The 16916-nt window shown below is 36.2% G+C and overlaps 1 protein-coding gene across 3 annotated transcripts in view; it reads left to right on the forward strand.

Moving 5' to 3' along the window:
* Positions 1-16916, forward strand: part of MINDY3 (MINDY lysine 48 deubiquitinase 3) — an 82870-nt gene that overhangs the window by 35785 nt on the left and 30169 nt on the right. For 2 of the 3 annotated variants that reach the window (XM_059184046.1, XM_059184048.1), the window contains 2 exons: positions 4482-4552; positions 9552-9632. In XM_059184046.1, the coding sequence (XP_059040029.1) occupies positions 4482-4552; positions 9552-9632 (152 nt within the window). The remainder of the gene's footprint in view (positions 1-4481; positions 4553-9551; positions 9633-16916) is intronic. The other variant, XM_059184047.1, reaches the window with a different exon arrangement.

Consider the following 16916-nt stretch of genomic DNA (forward strand, 5'->3'; position numbering starts at 1 on the left):
CTTATATAAGTAAATTCTGTAAGTTTTAATATGTGAGATTGGTATATCCTCACTACATTTACAACTTTGTACACTAATAAATATTCTTAAGAATGAACATTAGCTATCAAAAATAAAAATTTAAGGGAGCCTGGGTGGCCCAGCAGTGGTTTAAAGCCTCTGCCTTCGGCTCAGGTCCTGGTCCCAGGGTCCTGGGATCGAGCCCCGCATCGGGCTCTCTGCTCAGCGGGGAGCCTGCTTCCTCCTCTCTCTCTGCCTGCCTCTCTGCCTAATTGTGATCTCTATCAAATAAATAAATAAAATCTTTTAAAAAAGAGAGAGAGAGTCTTAAATAAATAAAAATAAAATTTAAATAGATGATATTCTGTCTAAAGAAATAGTAATTTGAAATAATACCATTTAAACTATATATTTAAATATGTGCTTACTGACCTAATCTGAATAATTCATTACCCAAGAATTATGAACAGCTGGTTTTCTATACTTAATAGCATGATATTATTATAAATATACTATTTTAGGTGTATGTTTAAAATTCCAAGGCAGTAGATGGTGCAGTATCCAATCATAACACTAGGTGGTGGTATCCAATTTTAAGAAATTGAAGTGTGGAAATGTTTCTCAACATACGTATTCTTTGACCTTGAAATCATTTAGTGCTTAAATCTCAGAAGAAAGAGGAAGGAAAAATTAATAAAGCAATAGAGTACCATTTCTACTTATTAGGGTTACTCACCCCTACTCTCTTTCTTTCCTTTGAATGCTATAATCCAATTATTCACATGTTGTTTTGTCTCATGCTGTTGACATTTGTATTTGTTTTGTTTGGGGTTTTGCATTTTTTGTGGGGTTTTTTTGTTTGGTTTTGTTTTTGTTTTTGCTCTTGACACTTTTAAAATGACTGAAGATCTTGGGGGCACCTGGATAGCTCAGTAAGTTAAGCATCCAACTCTTGATCTTGGCCCAGGTCATGATTTCAGGGTCATGAGATCAGGCCCCATTGGGCTCTGCATTGGGCATGGAGTCTACTTAAGATTCTCTCTCTCTCTCTCTACCCTTATACCTTAGGCATGATGTCTCTCTCAAAAAAATTTTTTTAAAAGTAAAATAAATGATTCAGAAATCCCAAAGAGCTTTGGATTGTATGAGTTATAAGCAAATAATGATCAATATTTTTCTTCTTAGAAATTATGACTGAGAAATTTTAAAAGGTGTATTAACTCATTTTAAAATAATAATACACCCATTACATGTTAATAAAAATACAGTAAATTTTTTTTTATTTTTTTATTTTTAAGATTTTATTTATTTGAGACAGAGAGCGCGTGCAAGTGGGGACAGTGGGAGAGGGAGGGGAAGACTCCCTACTGAGCAGGGAGCCAAATGCAGGGCTCGATTCCAGAACTCTGGGATCATGATCTGAGCTGAAGGTAGATGCTTAACGACTGAGCCACCCAGGCGCCCCTGAAAAGTAACTTTTCTAAAATGAGAAGAAAATTTAGAAGAGTGACTCTGTAAGTCCCTTCAATGTCTATGTTATTAGTGGAAATTCTCTTACATATTTATAGATTCAGTCTTTTGAGGTGGAACAAACATATCATTGGGCCTCTGGAAAACTTCACTCTACATTCATGAAAGCTTAAGAGAAAAAAGCAATGTCTTTCTAGTGGAAATCATTTTGATTTCATGTAGTCTCTAAAAGGGTCTTGTGGACCCTTAAGAATCCTAAAACAAAATTTGAGAACTATTATTATACCTCCTGAGTACCTGTAAGAAGCTAGTGAAAAAATAGAAACTCTATGTATAATTGCATACACATTCTATTATTTTGGATTTGTAAATCCAAAAGACTCAACAGCCAGTTCATAGCTTATACCATCTGAATGTTTTGTTTAAGATTACCTAGCATGACTAAGAATTGATGATATTACATTAATTAGAAAAATACAGTATCTTAATGGAAAAATGGACAAAACATGACCAGATGGTAAAAAGGAAACCAAGTTATAAATACGTTTTATTTACATGGGCATAATTTTTAACCAGAAAAAAAATGCTTTTTAAAAATAAATATATGAGGAAGTGGTGATGCAACATGGAGGCTTAAGTGGGTAGAAGAATAAATGAAACAAGATGGGATTGGGAGGGAGACAAACCATAAGTGACTCTTAATCTCACAAAACAAACTGAGGGTTGCCGGGGGGAGGGGGTTGGGGAGAAGGGGGTGGGATTATGGACATTGGGGAGGGTATGTGATTTGGTGAGTGCTGTGAAGTGTGTAAACCTGGTGATTCACAGACCTGGGGATAAAAATATATGTATATAAAAAATATATGTTTATAAAAAATAAAAAAAAAAAAAAAAAAAAAAAAAAAAAAATATAGACCCAAATTACTATTATAGTTCCATTTAATGTATGTTAGCTGAAAGTGATAGTCTATAAAACACTCAATTATTGTTATAATTACATCTCTGTTGTGGAATAATCTACTCTTCATTTTCTGAGCTTTGTTCTTTATTACCCACATGCATGCCCTCAATTCTCTTCTCTATGCTGATGATTCCCAAAGCTCTGTATCCAACCTTGATCGCTTTTCTTTGTGTTTCTCAGCCTTACTTCCAATTGTGAATCCATCTCTCACTAGAAGTTCCGAAATTTTCTCCATCCCAGCTTGTCTAAAACCAAAGTCCTGTTCTTTATTCATACCACTTTGGGACTTCTTAATTTTTCCTTTTAGTTAATCACCATTTATCAGGGTCCCCAGACTAGAAACCTTTGAAGAAAGGTTTGACATATTCAAACATTAAATACATAGATTTTTTTTTTCATACTTTGTTCTTTCCTCCACCTTGATCTTTCTTCGTATTTTCTTCTCGGTGACCTGGAAAATTCCTACATATGCTTAAAGATTCAACTCAACTTTTTTTTTTTTTTTTTTTTTTTTTTTTTTTTTTTTTTTTTTTTTACTTTTTTAAAGATTTATTTAGGGATACCTGGGTGCCTCAGTGGGTTAGGCATCTGCCTTCAGCTTAGGTCATGATCCCAGCAGCCTGGGATCAAGCCCCACATCGGGCTCTCTGCTAAGCAGGGAGCCTGCTTCTCCATCTCCCTCTGTGATCTCTCTCACTCTTGTTCTCTCTCAAGTAAGTAAATAAAATCTTTATTAACAAATTTATTTAGGGGCACCTGGGTGGCTCAGTGGGTTAAAGCCTCTGCCTTCAGCTTGGGTCATAATCTTGAGGTCAGATCAAGCCCCGTACCGGGCTCTCTGCCTAGCAGGGGGCCTGCTTCCTCCTCTCTGCTTCTCTTCCTGCTTCTCTGCCTACTTGTGATCTCTGTCAAATAAATAAAATCTTTTAAAAAATAGATTTATTTATTCATTTGACAGAGCTAGAGGGGACAGAGGGAGAGAGAATCCTCAAGCAGACTCCCACATGAGCAGAGACCCCCATGTAGAGCTCAACCCACAACCCATGAGATCATGACCTGAGCCAGATTTAAGAGTTGGATGCTCAACCGACTGAGCCACTATGTGCCCCTCACATGTTGTCACTTCTGTATATCTTCCCTAATACACTAGGCAGATGTTCTTTTATCAGAAGATAAAGTGTGTGTGGGGAACCTGGGTGGCTCAGTTGGTTGGGGGGTTGGACTCTTGGTTTTGGTTCAGGTTGTGATCTCAGGGTCATGGGATGCCCAGGCACTCCCACCCCGACCCTGCGTCAGACTCTGTGCTCAGAGCTTGCTTGAGATCCTCTCTCTGCCCCACCCCCTCACGGGTCTGCTAATTCTTGCTCACTCTCAAATAAATAATGAAATATTTTTTCAAAAAAAGTACAGTGTGTGTGTGTGTGTGTGTAAGCATGTGTAAATAGAGAAAAGAGACACATCTTTTTCTTCTGTCTTTCTTGATAAACTTAGCCTTTGTAAGGCAGACACCTTGTTCCATTTGTCTTTATTTCCTGAGTCTTAAGCACACTGTTTATAGGAGAAAGGAATGGTATCAAATGCCACTGTTTTAAATATTGTGCAAGTAAGTTCACTGCTATCCAGTGATAAATTTTACAAACTAAGATGAGCATGTTCATTTGTTTAAGTCAAAGTCAATTCAAGTTAGCTTTTCTGCATGGATATTATTATATCTTTCTTCTTCATTTTTGCCAGGAATTCCTTGGGTTTCAGAGGGGATGATGTCTTCATTTTAAAAGTTAAAGTTGAATATAAGGTTTTCTAAGTACATTTACTATATATCTGAAGCATCACATCACCCACCACAAACATGATCTAATGGGATTTTATAATAAGTAGCAACATAATGATAATTTGATGTAACCACTCAACAATAAATATGTGTGAAGTTTTAAAGTATACTTTTGGGGAAAAGTAAAACTTTTGGGGCAATATATATATGTGTATACATCTATATATAAGTAGTTTTCAGATTTATGTCTGTTAATGCAGTACAAACTTCTCTTTTTAGAACTTCTTGGTATACATGAACAAGCAGCTGTAGGATTCTTAACATTAATGGAAGCTTTAAGATACTGTAAGGTAAGTTGATTTTAATGGTACTTTTCAATCCTTTTTATTCACATGTCCACTGTTGTGGACAGTATTTTCTTCTATGACAACATATAGCTTACTGCTGTTACTATGTACTTCTTAGTTCTTTCCTGATCTCCTTTCCTAAACTGACAGGCATATTAAGGGTAGAGTTAAGTTGGCTGATCATGCTGAGTTTCCTATTCGTGAGGTTCGTTTCTTTTTAAGGATAGAGGGCAGAATCCAGTAAAAAACAGTTTATAAAAATAGAGACACCTATAATTGAAAGTAAATATATTTTTTGGTAAACCAAGAGAAAAGGATATATTGTTTCTTCCTCATAACAGTATGCTTCATGGAAAAAAAAATTTGCTAGATGCCTGAAGTTTTAACTTTTGTCTGTTCCAACTGAAAAACGACTTCACACTCGAAAAAACAAATTCCAAGCATTTCATAGTATTAAATTCTTTAGCACATGGGCTAAGGTTAGAAACTGCCATGAACCTCTCATTTATTGATAAAAGTTTCATTGTTTTCCTGCATCATCTGAAATAACTATTGGATATTCCAAATAGTTTTAAATGGGATTCAAATCATTAGTGATTAATACTTAATGAGATGGCCTCATTTGGAGAAAGGAAGAAGTAGATCTAATTAGTAGATCTAATTTTCTTTTAGAATGTTGGGTCCGTAGCAGTAGTTCTGGTGATGGTGATTTAATACAGTTATGTCTTGCCCTCTTTCTTTCTTTCTTTTTTCCTTTAACTGGAAGTGTTCCTCTGTGTCATGACAACACTTGGAAAGGAGTGATATGGGTATGATAATCAGATAGGTTTCATCCTGTCCTTATCCATTAGTAGGGATTGTATTGTATCAAAGTAGTAACTCTTTTATTTTCTGTGACTTTAATTTACAAGCCAAAACTGTTCGGAAGGAGCCTGGCAGCCAGAGCATCAGGCTGCATCCCGTTCTCCCAAGAAACACACACAAACGTCATTGATCCTAAAAGTGTGTGTGCATGCTTGTGTGCATGTGTACACACATACAAATGACAACTACGTAGAGGTGATGAATATGTTAATGAATTTGATTTTGGTGATCTTTTCATAGTGTATACATCTACAAAAACATTAAGTTGCACACTTTTAATATATACAGTGTTCACATGTGGAAGATATTTTAATAAGGCTGTTTTTTATAAAGCATGTGTGTGTTTTGCAGGAGGATCGGGTGTGGAGATGAGACTGTGAAATCTTCACTGTGTAGCCTGTAATTTCCTGATCTAGAGCCTGTCTGTCCCTCTTCAGTTGCTTTGCCCTGTCCACTGCTGTGCTCTAGCTCTGCTGGTTTCCTGCCAGATTCTCAAACACACCCAGGCCCTTTCCTGCCTGATAAGACTTCATACTTGCTGTCATTTCTGACTGATACTCCAGTTTGTAAATGGATGGCTCCCTCTCCCCATCAGGTCCTACTTAAAGTGGTGCCTCAAAGACCTTTTCCTCAGCTATTCCTTCAGTTAAATTTTCACAATTTCATAACAATAATCACTCTATAAAGATCTTTTCATTTGCTTTTTTTATTGTTATCCCCAGTGAATTATAGACTCTCTGAAGCCAGTGACATTGTTTTTCTGGGTACATATTTGGTGTTCAGTAAACATTTGTTGAATGAACGGCCAATTTAACCAGAATTGTAAGCTTTTCTAAATCATGCTTTTGCTTTTCTTTAGCTGTTAGGAAGAACTGGGGAATGAAAGCCTGTTTTCCTCCTAAGATCTTAGTGAGAAAACAGTACTGGCTGTATATTCTCCTATTATATATTGCGTTAGTGTTCTAGCAGTAACTGGTATTTTTAAGATTTAAAGATTCTTTTAATGGCAGGACACAATACAGTGGTACTGGGATAGATGAAAGGCAGAACTGTCTATTACTTACACCTCCAAACAAGGGAAGGCTACCAGACAGGGCCACAGAGGGGATTATACCGGTGGACAGCGCAACAGTGAGGGGCGACCGTAGGTGGCAGCTTTGGTATGGGTGTTGGGATGGAGTCAGCTAGGTTTCATGGGCTCTGCTTGGATTGGAAAATTTCAGTGAGCTCTAAGGCTTAAGGCTGTTTCTTCTTGTCTGACACCTAGCTGCAGGGAGCTTAGAGCCATACACAGTGGCCCAGAGTGTGGGAGACCTGGAAGGGAAGTGGTTGGGATGGTGTGATTATAGCTTTTGGAAAAACTATTGTTACCCTGGTGTGTTCATCTCAACATAACTGTAGACGTTCCTCTGAAAACCTGTATACATTTACTTTTCACCAAACATTTAGAGAAAAGTATTAAGGAAATCATTGTGTTTGTATTAGTTTTGTGAATCTGAACATCTCCCTGTTAATATTGTAGCAAATTGCTCTCTAGAAATTAATATTTTCATATCATTTTGACTAGATGTGTTCATTAACACAAATGAAAGTCTCTTTACACACACATACAGTGAAGAGGATGACTCTGAATGCTTTTGATGGTGCCCCCTCTTTTTAATTTAATTTAATTTAATTTTTTTTTAAAGATTTTATTTATTTATTTGACAGAGAGAAATCACAAGTAGATGGAGAGGCAGGCAGAGAGAGAGAGGGAAGCAGGCCCGCTGCCGAGCAGAGAGCCCGATGCAGGACTCGATCCCAGGACCCTGAGATCATGACCTGAGCCGAAGGCAGCGGCTCAACCCACTGAGCCACCCAGGGGTGCCCCCGCTGTTTTAAAGATTTTATTTCAGAGATAGAGAAGAAAGCACATGAGTTGGGGGGAGGGGTAAAGGTAGAGGGAGAAGCAGGCTCCCCACTGAGCAGAGAGCCCAGTGCCTGGCTTAGTCCCAGGACTCTGGGATAATGACCTGAGCTGAAGTTATACACTTACCTGACTGAGTCACCCACCTTTTTTTTTTTTTTTTTTTTTTAATAACTCACATAAAACTCACCATTTTACAGTGTACTGTTCAGTGATTTTTCACAAGGTTGTACAACCATCACCACTTACCTAATTTCAGAATGTTTTTCTTAACTCTCACAAGATACTCAAAACCCATTAGTGGTCACTTCCTCACTCCTCCCCAGCTTCTGGCAGCTTTATTTCTCTGGAGTTTTGCCTGTTCTGGACATTTCATCTAAATGGAATTGTACAATGTAGCCTTTAGTGTCTGGCTTCTTTAACTTAGCATAATATCTTCAGTGTTCATTCTTCTTTGAACTTATATTAATACTTTGTTCTGTTTACGCCCAAATATTCTGTTGTATTATATGCCGGTTTTGTTTATCTGTTCATCACCTGATGGATATTTGGGTTGTTTCTGCTTTTGTGCTACTAGAATAACACTGCTAGAAACGTGCATATGTATAAACTTTTTGTGAACATGTTTTCACTCCTGTTGGACATATACCCAGCAGTGAAATTGCTTGTCATGTAGTGATTATGTGCTTTATTTGCTGAGGAGCTGTCAGCCTGTTTCTCTCAAGTGCCTGCGTTATTTATGCACTCTTACTTATTTATATTAGTGTAAGACACTTAATGAGTTCATTCATTTATCTTTTGATCCTTCTATGTATTATACTCATATTTTACTTCTACCTTAATTAAATACACACAAATACACACTCATTTTCTAAAAGGGAAATTAAATAATCATTAAATTTTTCACCCAAGAGGCAGCTACCACATGAGTCAGAAAGCCTGAGTTTTAATCCCAGCTCTGTACTAGTTACCTGTTTGAAATCAGACAAGGCACTGATCCTTTATATTTCTGTTTCTGATGTAAAATTGAAGGACTTGTGCTGAGCACCTCTAAAATCCCTTCTACTATGAACCTGTGATCAGACCTTTTCCTTTGTCTTTGTCCTTTGCTCTTATTTTCTGTTGTCCCCAAACCATCATCCTTCCTGCTCTTTTGGTTCACCATTGCCATTAGCACATCCCGTTCATCCTTCTCATCAGAGGACAAAGATACTGGTGTTTTGTCCCTGAATACAAGAGAGTGCCTATTTCCCACTTCCAAATGATAATTTAAATTCCAAAGGGCCATCGTGGTGTTTGAAAGCAGGGAATCCTATCAGGGCTAATGACGAATAAGGGAAGAATTGCCCTGACTGCTTCAAGTAGCCACTTGGCATTTCCCCATTCAGGGGAGTCTGTGTGAGAAAAGAAAATAGAGCAAGTGGGATTGGTAAGGTTGTTTTTAAGTTGTAATCTCTGTCCTCATAAGAGTATAGAATTAATTGATATGAACATAATGGGATTTCCCAAGTCTTCTTGTTTTGTTGTTGTTGATTTTAAACTTTCTCAGTCACACACACACAAAAACTTTGGATACTGTGTTTTTTATAGATTAAATATATAGACTTGAGACAGACTATAACTTTTTGTACAATTTAAGGAGACTTCATATTGTAGAACTCTGAATTACCTCCAATCATGAAGAGTCAAGTAACAGGATTCTTTTATATTCTTAGATATTTTATAGTATATATTTTGCTTTAGAGAGATTATTATATTGTCCCAGGTTCTTTGAAGACATGATGTGCTTAAGGATTTTTCTCTTTCCTTATTTATTAGTAAATATATTCATTTGTTAATTTATAATTGTTCTTCTGATAAAGTAATTATTTTCAAGGTTATAGTTTCAGGATTTGACCACCACGCTAAAAATCTAGAACATTTTGTCTAGCAATTTTAGTCAAACCTGAAAATGATTCTTAGGGCTAAACTAAGTTTTTCCAGCTGAGTTAAATCTGTATTATTGTTACTCTGATGTAAAGGTGCGATATAAGCTTAGCCCTGACCGTCTTTATAACATTGACTTTTACATTTGGCATTTGACCTTTATGGGTAAGGCATTCTGGCACAATACATTATTCCATTTAAGTATGAATTGGACACTTCAGTTACGCTTCTGATACTCATGGGCAGATACTCAGCAGGCAGTATAAAATTTTCATTTGTTTGTTTATCTTGCTACATTTGTTCTAGGTTGGTTCTTACTTGAAATCTCCAAAATTCCCTATTTGGATTGTTGGCAGTGAAACTCACCTCACCGTATTTTTTGCCAAGGTATGCTTATAGCAGGATTTTTTTTTTTTTTTTTTTTAAGTATGACATCAGGCAACAAGTAATCTAAGTCCATATTTAGTTTGGATCTTCGTGCAAAATTCAGTGTATTCCTACTAACAAGTGGATTGTTCCAAAACCTAAAAAATTAATAGTAAAGAAAATATTATTACACTGCTCTAGTTTTACAGTTATTTTAGTAAACTCTGTCATGATTTAGTTATAATTTCTTTATCTTTTGTGACTTCAGAGCTTTGGCTTTTGATATTTTTCAGAAATGACTGTTAAATAACTAAATTTAAAAGTTTTGGATTGCTCTTTTGTAGAAAAGATAAGAATCTCATTTATATAATATAAAATTTTAGTTAAAACATCTAGGAAAATATTTTTAAATCTATTAGTAGTTCAGTGGTATAGAAGTGATCTTTTTAAGATGTAATGTTTCCTACAATTTTGATATATAAGGTTATAATATTGACATAGATTAAATGCATTTGAATATGTTTATTTTAAAATTCTTAAAACAAACCTGTTTCTAAATTTCCTCCTTTAACAATAGTACTTCTTTCTCCACATAGAGTGGTTAGAGCTTTGGAGTCAGACAAACTTCATTTGAATCCTAGCCTTACCACTTCTGAACATCATTTAGCCTCTTTTCCCAGGTCTTTAAAATAAGGGTTTCTGGTAATACCTCGCTCTTAGATTTGTTATCAGGTTTAAATATATAGTGTTTAGCAGTACCTAGTCCAAATTAAGTGCCCAAGGAATCTTGGCTGTTGCCATCTGCCTCCCCACTGCCATCATTATTCTGTATTTAGTAAACATGGAGTTGCTGATGTTGGAGTAAAGAGAGAAAATATAGAATTGTTTATTTTGATGTTCTTTATGTCTAGAGGACTTTCCTGATTACCCCATACACTTTTTTAGATTGTACCTGTTAGTGTAATTTTCCTTGTGTCTGAAAAAGTATAACTTGTATAAATTGTGCCAAGGAGTGAACTGATAGTGCGAAGTTGTGTGGGTCTATTTCCTCACTTATTACTGGATTACTTTTAATGTGCTGTCAAAATCTAGTGATTGGATTTAGAGTGAGTACTTACCTTAAACAGAAAAAGCTATAAAATATAACTCAAAAAGTACAGACTTTGACGGAACTACAGTAGTAAAAAGTACTGATAAGTTACATTTAGTCTGAAAGCTTTTGCTCTTTATTTCCCTCCTAAAGTAGAAAAGAAGTTAAAAACATAATGTAAACTATAGAAACTGGACAACTTTGAATTCCAGAGGGAGGATTTCATCATTTGACTAATTTTTGTGTCAAGTGTTCTAAATTTCCAGAAAAGAAAATCAGTTCCAATTTGCATGCAAAAATGTAGTTTCAAGCCAATTATTATTTTTATCTCCAGCTCCATATTTTAGCACAGGAAAACTAATAAATTCTATGAAACACTTTAAGTTTCAAATACAAAAGATAATGAGATGAAAATACTTTAAATCTTAAATTTTATGATTGACATTTAAGAAATGATTTTGTTATCAAGTAGCAGAAGAGATTTTACAGAAGCTTAATAGAAGGAACAGTGTCGGCTTAGCTATGTAAATACAGACACTTTGTATTTTAGCATCTAAATATCAGATCTGTTGATAGATACCTTCTTTTCTATGAAACATACTCTTCCTATCCACCTGCGTGGTTTTCTTTATATTTTCCACAGCATTTGATCTCTTGTGCAGTTGAATTTATCACACAGTGCATTGTTCCTATTTCCCGTACCTTCTGTGTGTGTGTCCTGTGACCAGCAGTGAGCCTTGTTCAGGACAGGGACCCTATCATTCATCTTAATCACAGATCTCAACCACGTGCAACAAAATGTTGAATGAGAGACATGAAGTGCATAGAGAGAAACAAAAACCCCTACCACACCACACCCGAAAGAGCAAGCTCCGTGTATGCCCTCTCAGTCAGATGAGGTTTTCAAATCTCTGTTCATTTGCATCCCCAGAGCTACTGATAAACCAGACAGGAAAATGCACAAACACAGAAAGTGATTAGAAAGAATTTTATGGTAAGATTTTAGTTCTTCAACTGTTATAAGTCCTAAAAATCACAATTATCAAGTACCTTATTTCTCTTTTAGAAGTCCTGAACTTTAAAATGATTGTTTTGGTACTTACCTTTGTATCTGTGGGTCTGATACATAGTCTGGCACATAATATAGGGGATTCATTAGTTCAGTGAATAAAGTCTATGCCTAAATTTTCTACACTTAGGTTCCAGTGATAATTATATCTTCTTAAAAATATTTTTTCATGACTCATTCTGAAGCTGCTTAGAAGCATGGATACTTCCTCTTCAGTGAATTTTAAAACAACTGAATTTAGATTGTTTGAACATGGCTCTTTCAAAAGAGTTAGAAGTAAAGAAATTTTCCCTTTGAGATAAAAGGTTGAAGATTACCTAAGTAGTAAATGAGATTGGTGATGCTTCATAATATTTATTAGGTCCAGTTGAAAAAATTTTTTTTAAAGATTTTATTTATTTGTTTGACAGAGATCACAAGTAGACAGAGAGGCAGGCAGAGAAAGAGGAGGAAGCAGGCTCGCCGCTGAGCAGAGAGCCCAGTGCAGGGCTCGATCCCAGGACCCTGGGATCAAAGGAAGAGGCTTAACCCACTAAGCTACCTAGGCGCCCCCAGTTTAAAGTTTTTTCTAAATAAAGCATTTCTCTAGTCTTCATAATGTAGAAAATACTGTAAATTTGTTGTTCTGTACATTATAAGACCTATTATTTGATCTTTCTTTGATATTTCTATATTTGAGCAAGTAATTTTGGTTTTGTTTTTGTTACTCAAAGAGTAATGTGGAGGTTTGTTTTTCTTATTTATTTTTGGTTTTGGTTTATTTATTTTGGGGAGGTTCACTGACTTTATGTTTCATGGCCTGAAACAAAGAGCAGCATAATGTAAATCCTGAGGTCTTTTTCTGTAAAACTGATAAGTTTGTATGGATATGTGTTTCATTTGCTGACCTATTTGTACTGATTATGATTAAGGATAAAGCATATTTAAAGGTCACAATTTTCAAAGTAAACTGTAATTTAACATTTTAAAATGCTTTTGAGGGACACCTGGGTGGCTCAGTTGGTTGAGCAGCTGCCTTCAGCTCAGGTCATGATCCCGGCATCCTGGGATCGAGTCCCACATCGGGCTCCTTGCCCCGCAGGGAGCCTGCCTCTCCCTCTGACTCTGCCTGCCACTCTGCCTGTGCTCACTCTCTCTCTGACAAATAAATAAATAAAATCTTTTAAAAAAAATAAAAAATAAAAATAAATAAAATAAAATGCTTTTGAAAAGTAATGTAATTCTTCATGTGATACACCGGAGGTGATGGTAGTTGCACCTGTCATCATTCACATGTCTATTCATTTGTCAAATATTTACTAGGCATATACTATGTACCTGGCATTATGCCAGGTGCTGTGAAGACTGTGGTGCAAAAATAGATGGGCTCCTGTTCTTATGGAGGTATATATTCTAAAGGGGGAGGCATTCATTAAGGAATCATTTATAAAACTATAAAATTATAACTGATGAGGGCTGACAAAGCACAGGTCTATAAAGCTCTAAGAATGTACCTTAGTTTTGGAAGACTAGGAATGTTTCCTAAGGAGAACTGATGTCTACAGTGAGCATCGAGGCTTTAGTAAGGTGAAACAATGGGAAGAGGGGAAAAAAGCCTTCCCTAGACCAGAAATAGGAGCTCAGCACTATGGTGGGAACAAACTGGAAGGGAAGAGTAGGAGCACAGAGGATTTAGAGGGCAAGATGTAAGATGAGGGTACAGAAGCAGAAGCAGGTCTTTGACTAGAAAGACTGTTCTGGGGAGATAGGAAGGAAAGAAACAGGATTAAATTTGCATTTTGGAGGACTATGGCTAATTGTGGAAAATAGACCTACTGGAGGATAACCTAGGGAGTGGGTAAAGAAGACTTGTAGTATTCTGGGTAAGCAGGGGATATGGTTTGGCCAGGGTGATGATGGTAGACATTGATGGAAGTTCATAAATTTGAGAGATTTATTCCCGAGGTAGACTGACAGGACTTGGTGACAGATTGAATGGGATAGATAGAAGTAGAGAAAGTTAATGAGATGAGTGTTTTTAATGATTAATCTTAGAGTCTCAGAAAGAGCTCAGCAGCTTTGCTCTTGTTGAATTCACCCACTCGTGATTACAGCAATTAATGCTTCATTTGGCCACTTGGCCCAGTCAAGAGTAAAGACTGAGACACTGTAGTTCCAGGTCTTAATGGGCCAGCCACATAATGCCACAGTGCGGTTTACAGTCCCGCCCACACTGGCAATGCCTGGAATGCTCACATGAGAAACAAATCAAAGGAATAGGGGAAAAGGAACTCAATAAAATAAATTTTAAAAAAAAGAAAAAATGGAGATAGTATAGGACAGTGTAGAGATCAAAAGAAAACTTCAAAAAACCAAACACTTTAAGAGAAGTTATTATATCCATGAAACTTTGGAGGCTATGAGGAAAGGACATTTGACAGACAAACTAGAAACTGAAATCTTACTGAAAGAACTGAAAGACAAATTGGAGAAAGCTCTCCCCTACATCATTGGCTGTAGCTTCCTAACAGAGGACTATGCTGTTGCCCTTCAAGGAGCTGTGGTATCTATTAAAATGTAAGTCACTTCCTGTTACTCTTAATCTCTGAGCCCTACATTGGTTCGCCTTCATTAAACATAAAAGCCAAAGTCCTTAGAATAACTTAGTATGCTTTGCGTCACCTCATCTGATTATTTCCCCATTGCCTTTCTCATCACATTTCCTACTACTCCCCCTTCCTGTCTTGCTTAGCCATGCTGATCTTTCCTCCATCCAGTTCAGGAACGAGGCAAGCCCTTTGCACGTGCTCTTCCCTTTGCTTAAAATGATCCTGCCTCAGATGTCTGTAGAAAGGGTTCTTTTCTTCCTTCAGGTTGGTATTCAAAAGTCACCTCACTTTCCCTGGCTACCTTTTCTAAAATGTCAACCCCTTATCCCCCTGCCTTTTCATTAACATTCTCACAAATATAGATATATTTTAATTGAGGTGAAATTCACATAACAAAAATAACCATCTTCAGGTGAAGAATTTAATACATCTTAGAGAATGGTGGTTGCAAAACATACATAGAAGCCATCCTGTGTGAGTGGGAGTTTTATGCTTAGGTTACAAGCTAGTCCTCCTTGGTATCAACTGCGGGGAGCGCATAGGAACTGAGAGTCATCAAGCAGCAGGGGTCCCACAGAACTCTGTAATAAGGGGATGTGGGTGAGGTAAAATGCAGTGCATAAAAGGACTTCTTCAAAGAAGGAAGCTTAATTTTCATTAAGGTGGAGAGTTCTCCAAGTCATCTGAGCCATGACAGAATGAAATTTTCAGATCTGTACATTGTGAGAGACCTTGCCTAATAGGTATGGGTAGTATGTTAAAAGTCATCATATTATAGTATTTTTTTTTTAATTCAAGTACCATGGAACTTTTGGTAAATTGAAAACTTAAGAACTTACTGTGCAGGTAAAAGAAATGATTTTGAGTAGTAGATGCTTGATACAGAACCTCTATTTCTGAAACCTTTCTTGAGTTATTTCCCTTGATTTCAAAAAAATGGCTCTTATTCTTAAAATAAGGCTGAGTAACATGTTTAAATCAAATTTTAGGAGTCAGGTCTTTTCATACTGAAGCATATATACTTTAAATACCCAAGTATCACCTGAGAGACTATTTGGGCAGTTGTCCACTTACCTTTCTCTTCTCTCTAACCATCATTTTACCCCCTGATTCCTTGCCTTCCTTTTTTTATATTTTAGTTTTAAGATTAAATTATTTGGGTCATTTTTATTATTTCCTCTTGAATTGGAACTGATTTTAAAATTAATTTTTAGAGCAAATTCAAGATGAGGGCTCTATATTTGAAAATATGATTCTCTGATTTTGTTAGAATTTTATGTGTATAAAGTAGATAAAATAAATGTCTTATTTGTTTTTATTGTGCATCTCAGTCTCAGTGTGGAATGACAGCTGGTGGTTTAATATAAAAATGGCTGGAACCCACCTATATAACATCTAGTTTCATCTTTGGAAGATCAGTGACTAATTTCCCTTATAATCCATTTCATGCTGTCTTTTGAAGTTGGAGAGATGAGTTTTACATCCCTTTTTGTTCTCTTTTATGGTTATAAAAAGGACTCGCTGTGTATGTGCAGAGTATCACCTTTGACCTTTCGTGTGACAAAAGCAGTTTTCCTTTTAGGTAAGAACACATGAAAACACATGACCATTGAAACTCAGAATATAGAAAGAAACTGAATTGAATGCAAAGGAGGAATAAAACATGGATCTGTTCCTTCATGAGCTGACTGCTCTTTCTGTGGTGTCTGTTACTGGGAGTCAGTTTAGAATTCTTTCTCCAGGGTAAGCTCCTTTTGTGTGTTCATCCTTGGGTGTAACGTTAAGAAGACTACTGCGATTAAGTGTTAGGTTTCTTTTTTTAAGAGTTTGAAAACTGGACAGCCCTACTTGACCATTAACATACATTTCTCTACATGTTATAAACGCAGTTTTAAGAAAAAGTGAAACAATACTTTAGAGACTTTGTTATAAAGAAAATTCAACCTCTGTGTATCATTCCTGTTGGGTCAAAGTCTTGGAACTTGGAAGGCGGGTAAATTCACAGTCAGATCTGTAACACGTAGAATGTTGCAGTTTGGATTTTGCTGTATTAATGCAGTTAGTCACCCCATCCATTTATCTTAAGTAAATTTGTGAATTTGTGTTTATGTTTCAGTGCCATGCCTTCTCTACTACAGAGAGGAAATGGATTTGAGAACTGAATTATTTATTTTTATAGTTAAAGTCATAACTTGTCATGTGTGCTTTTAACACCTTTTCTCTAATGTAAGAATAGCATCTGGTATTTGAATGACATGGAATGTTTGGGTAGAAGTCTATATAAATGAACTATTTTCAGTTTTTAAATTATTGAAAAACTGTGAATTTTTTAACCATAAGCTGTTTGCTAACTGCTTAGCACACTTTGGAGCTACCCCCATCTCTCTGTAGGGTTATGCCAAGGATTTGTACAGTCTTAGTAAAGCATTCTTTTTGGCTGTTTTTATCAGAGATCTTTCAAAATGTATTATAAATATTCTTGCCTCATTCAACAAAGTGACAATGAAATTGCTCTTACGTTCTCTTTCATACTACTCTGAACACCTTTAGGCAGCTGT

The sequence above is a fragment of the Mustela lutreola genome, chromosome 8, assembly GCF_030435805.1.
Source record: "Mustela lutreola isolate mMusLut2 chromosome 8, mMusLut2.pri, whole genome shotgun sequence".
In the NCBI taxonomy this organism is placed as follows: Eukaryota; Metazoa; Chordata; class Mammalia; order Carnivora; family Mustelidae; genus Mustela; species Mustela lutreola.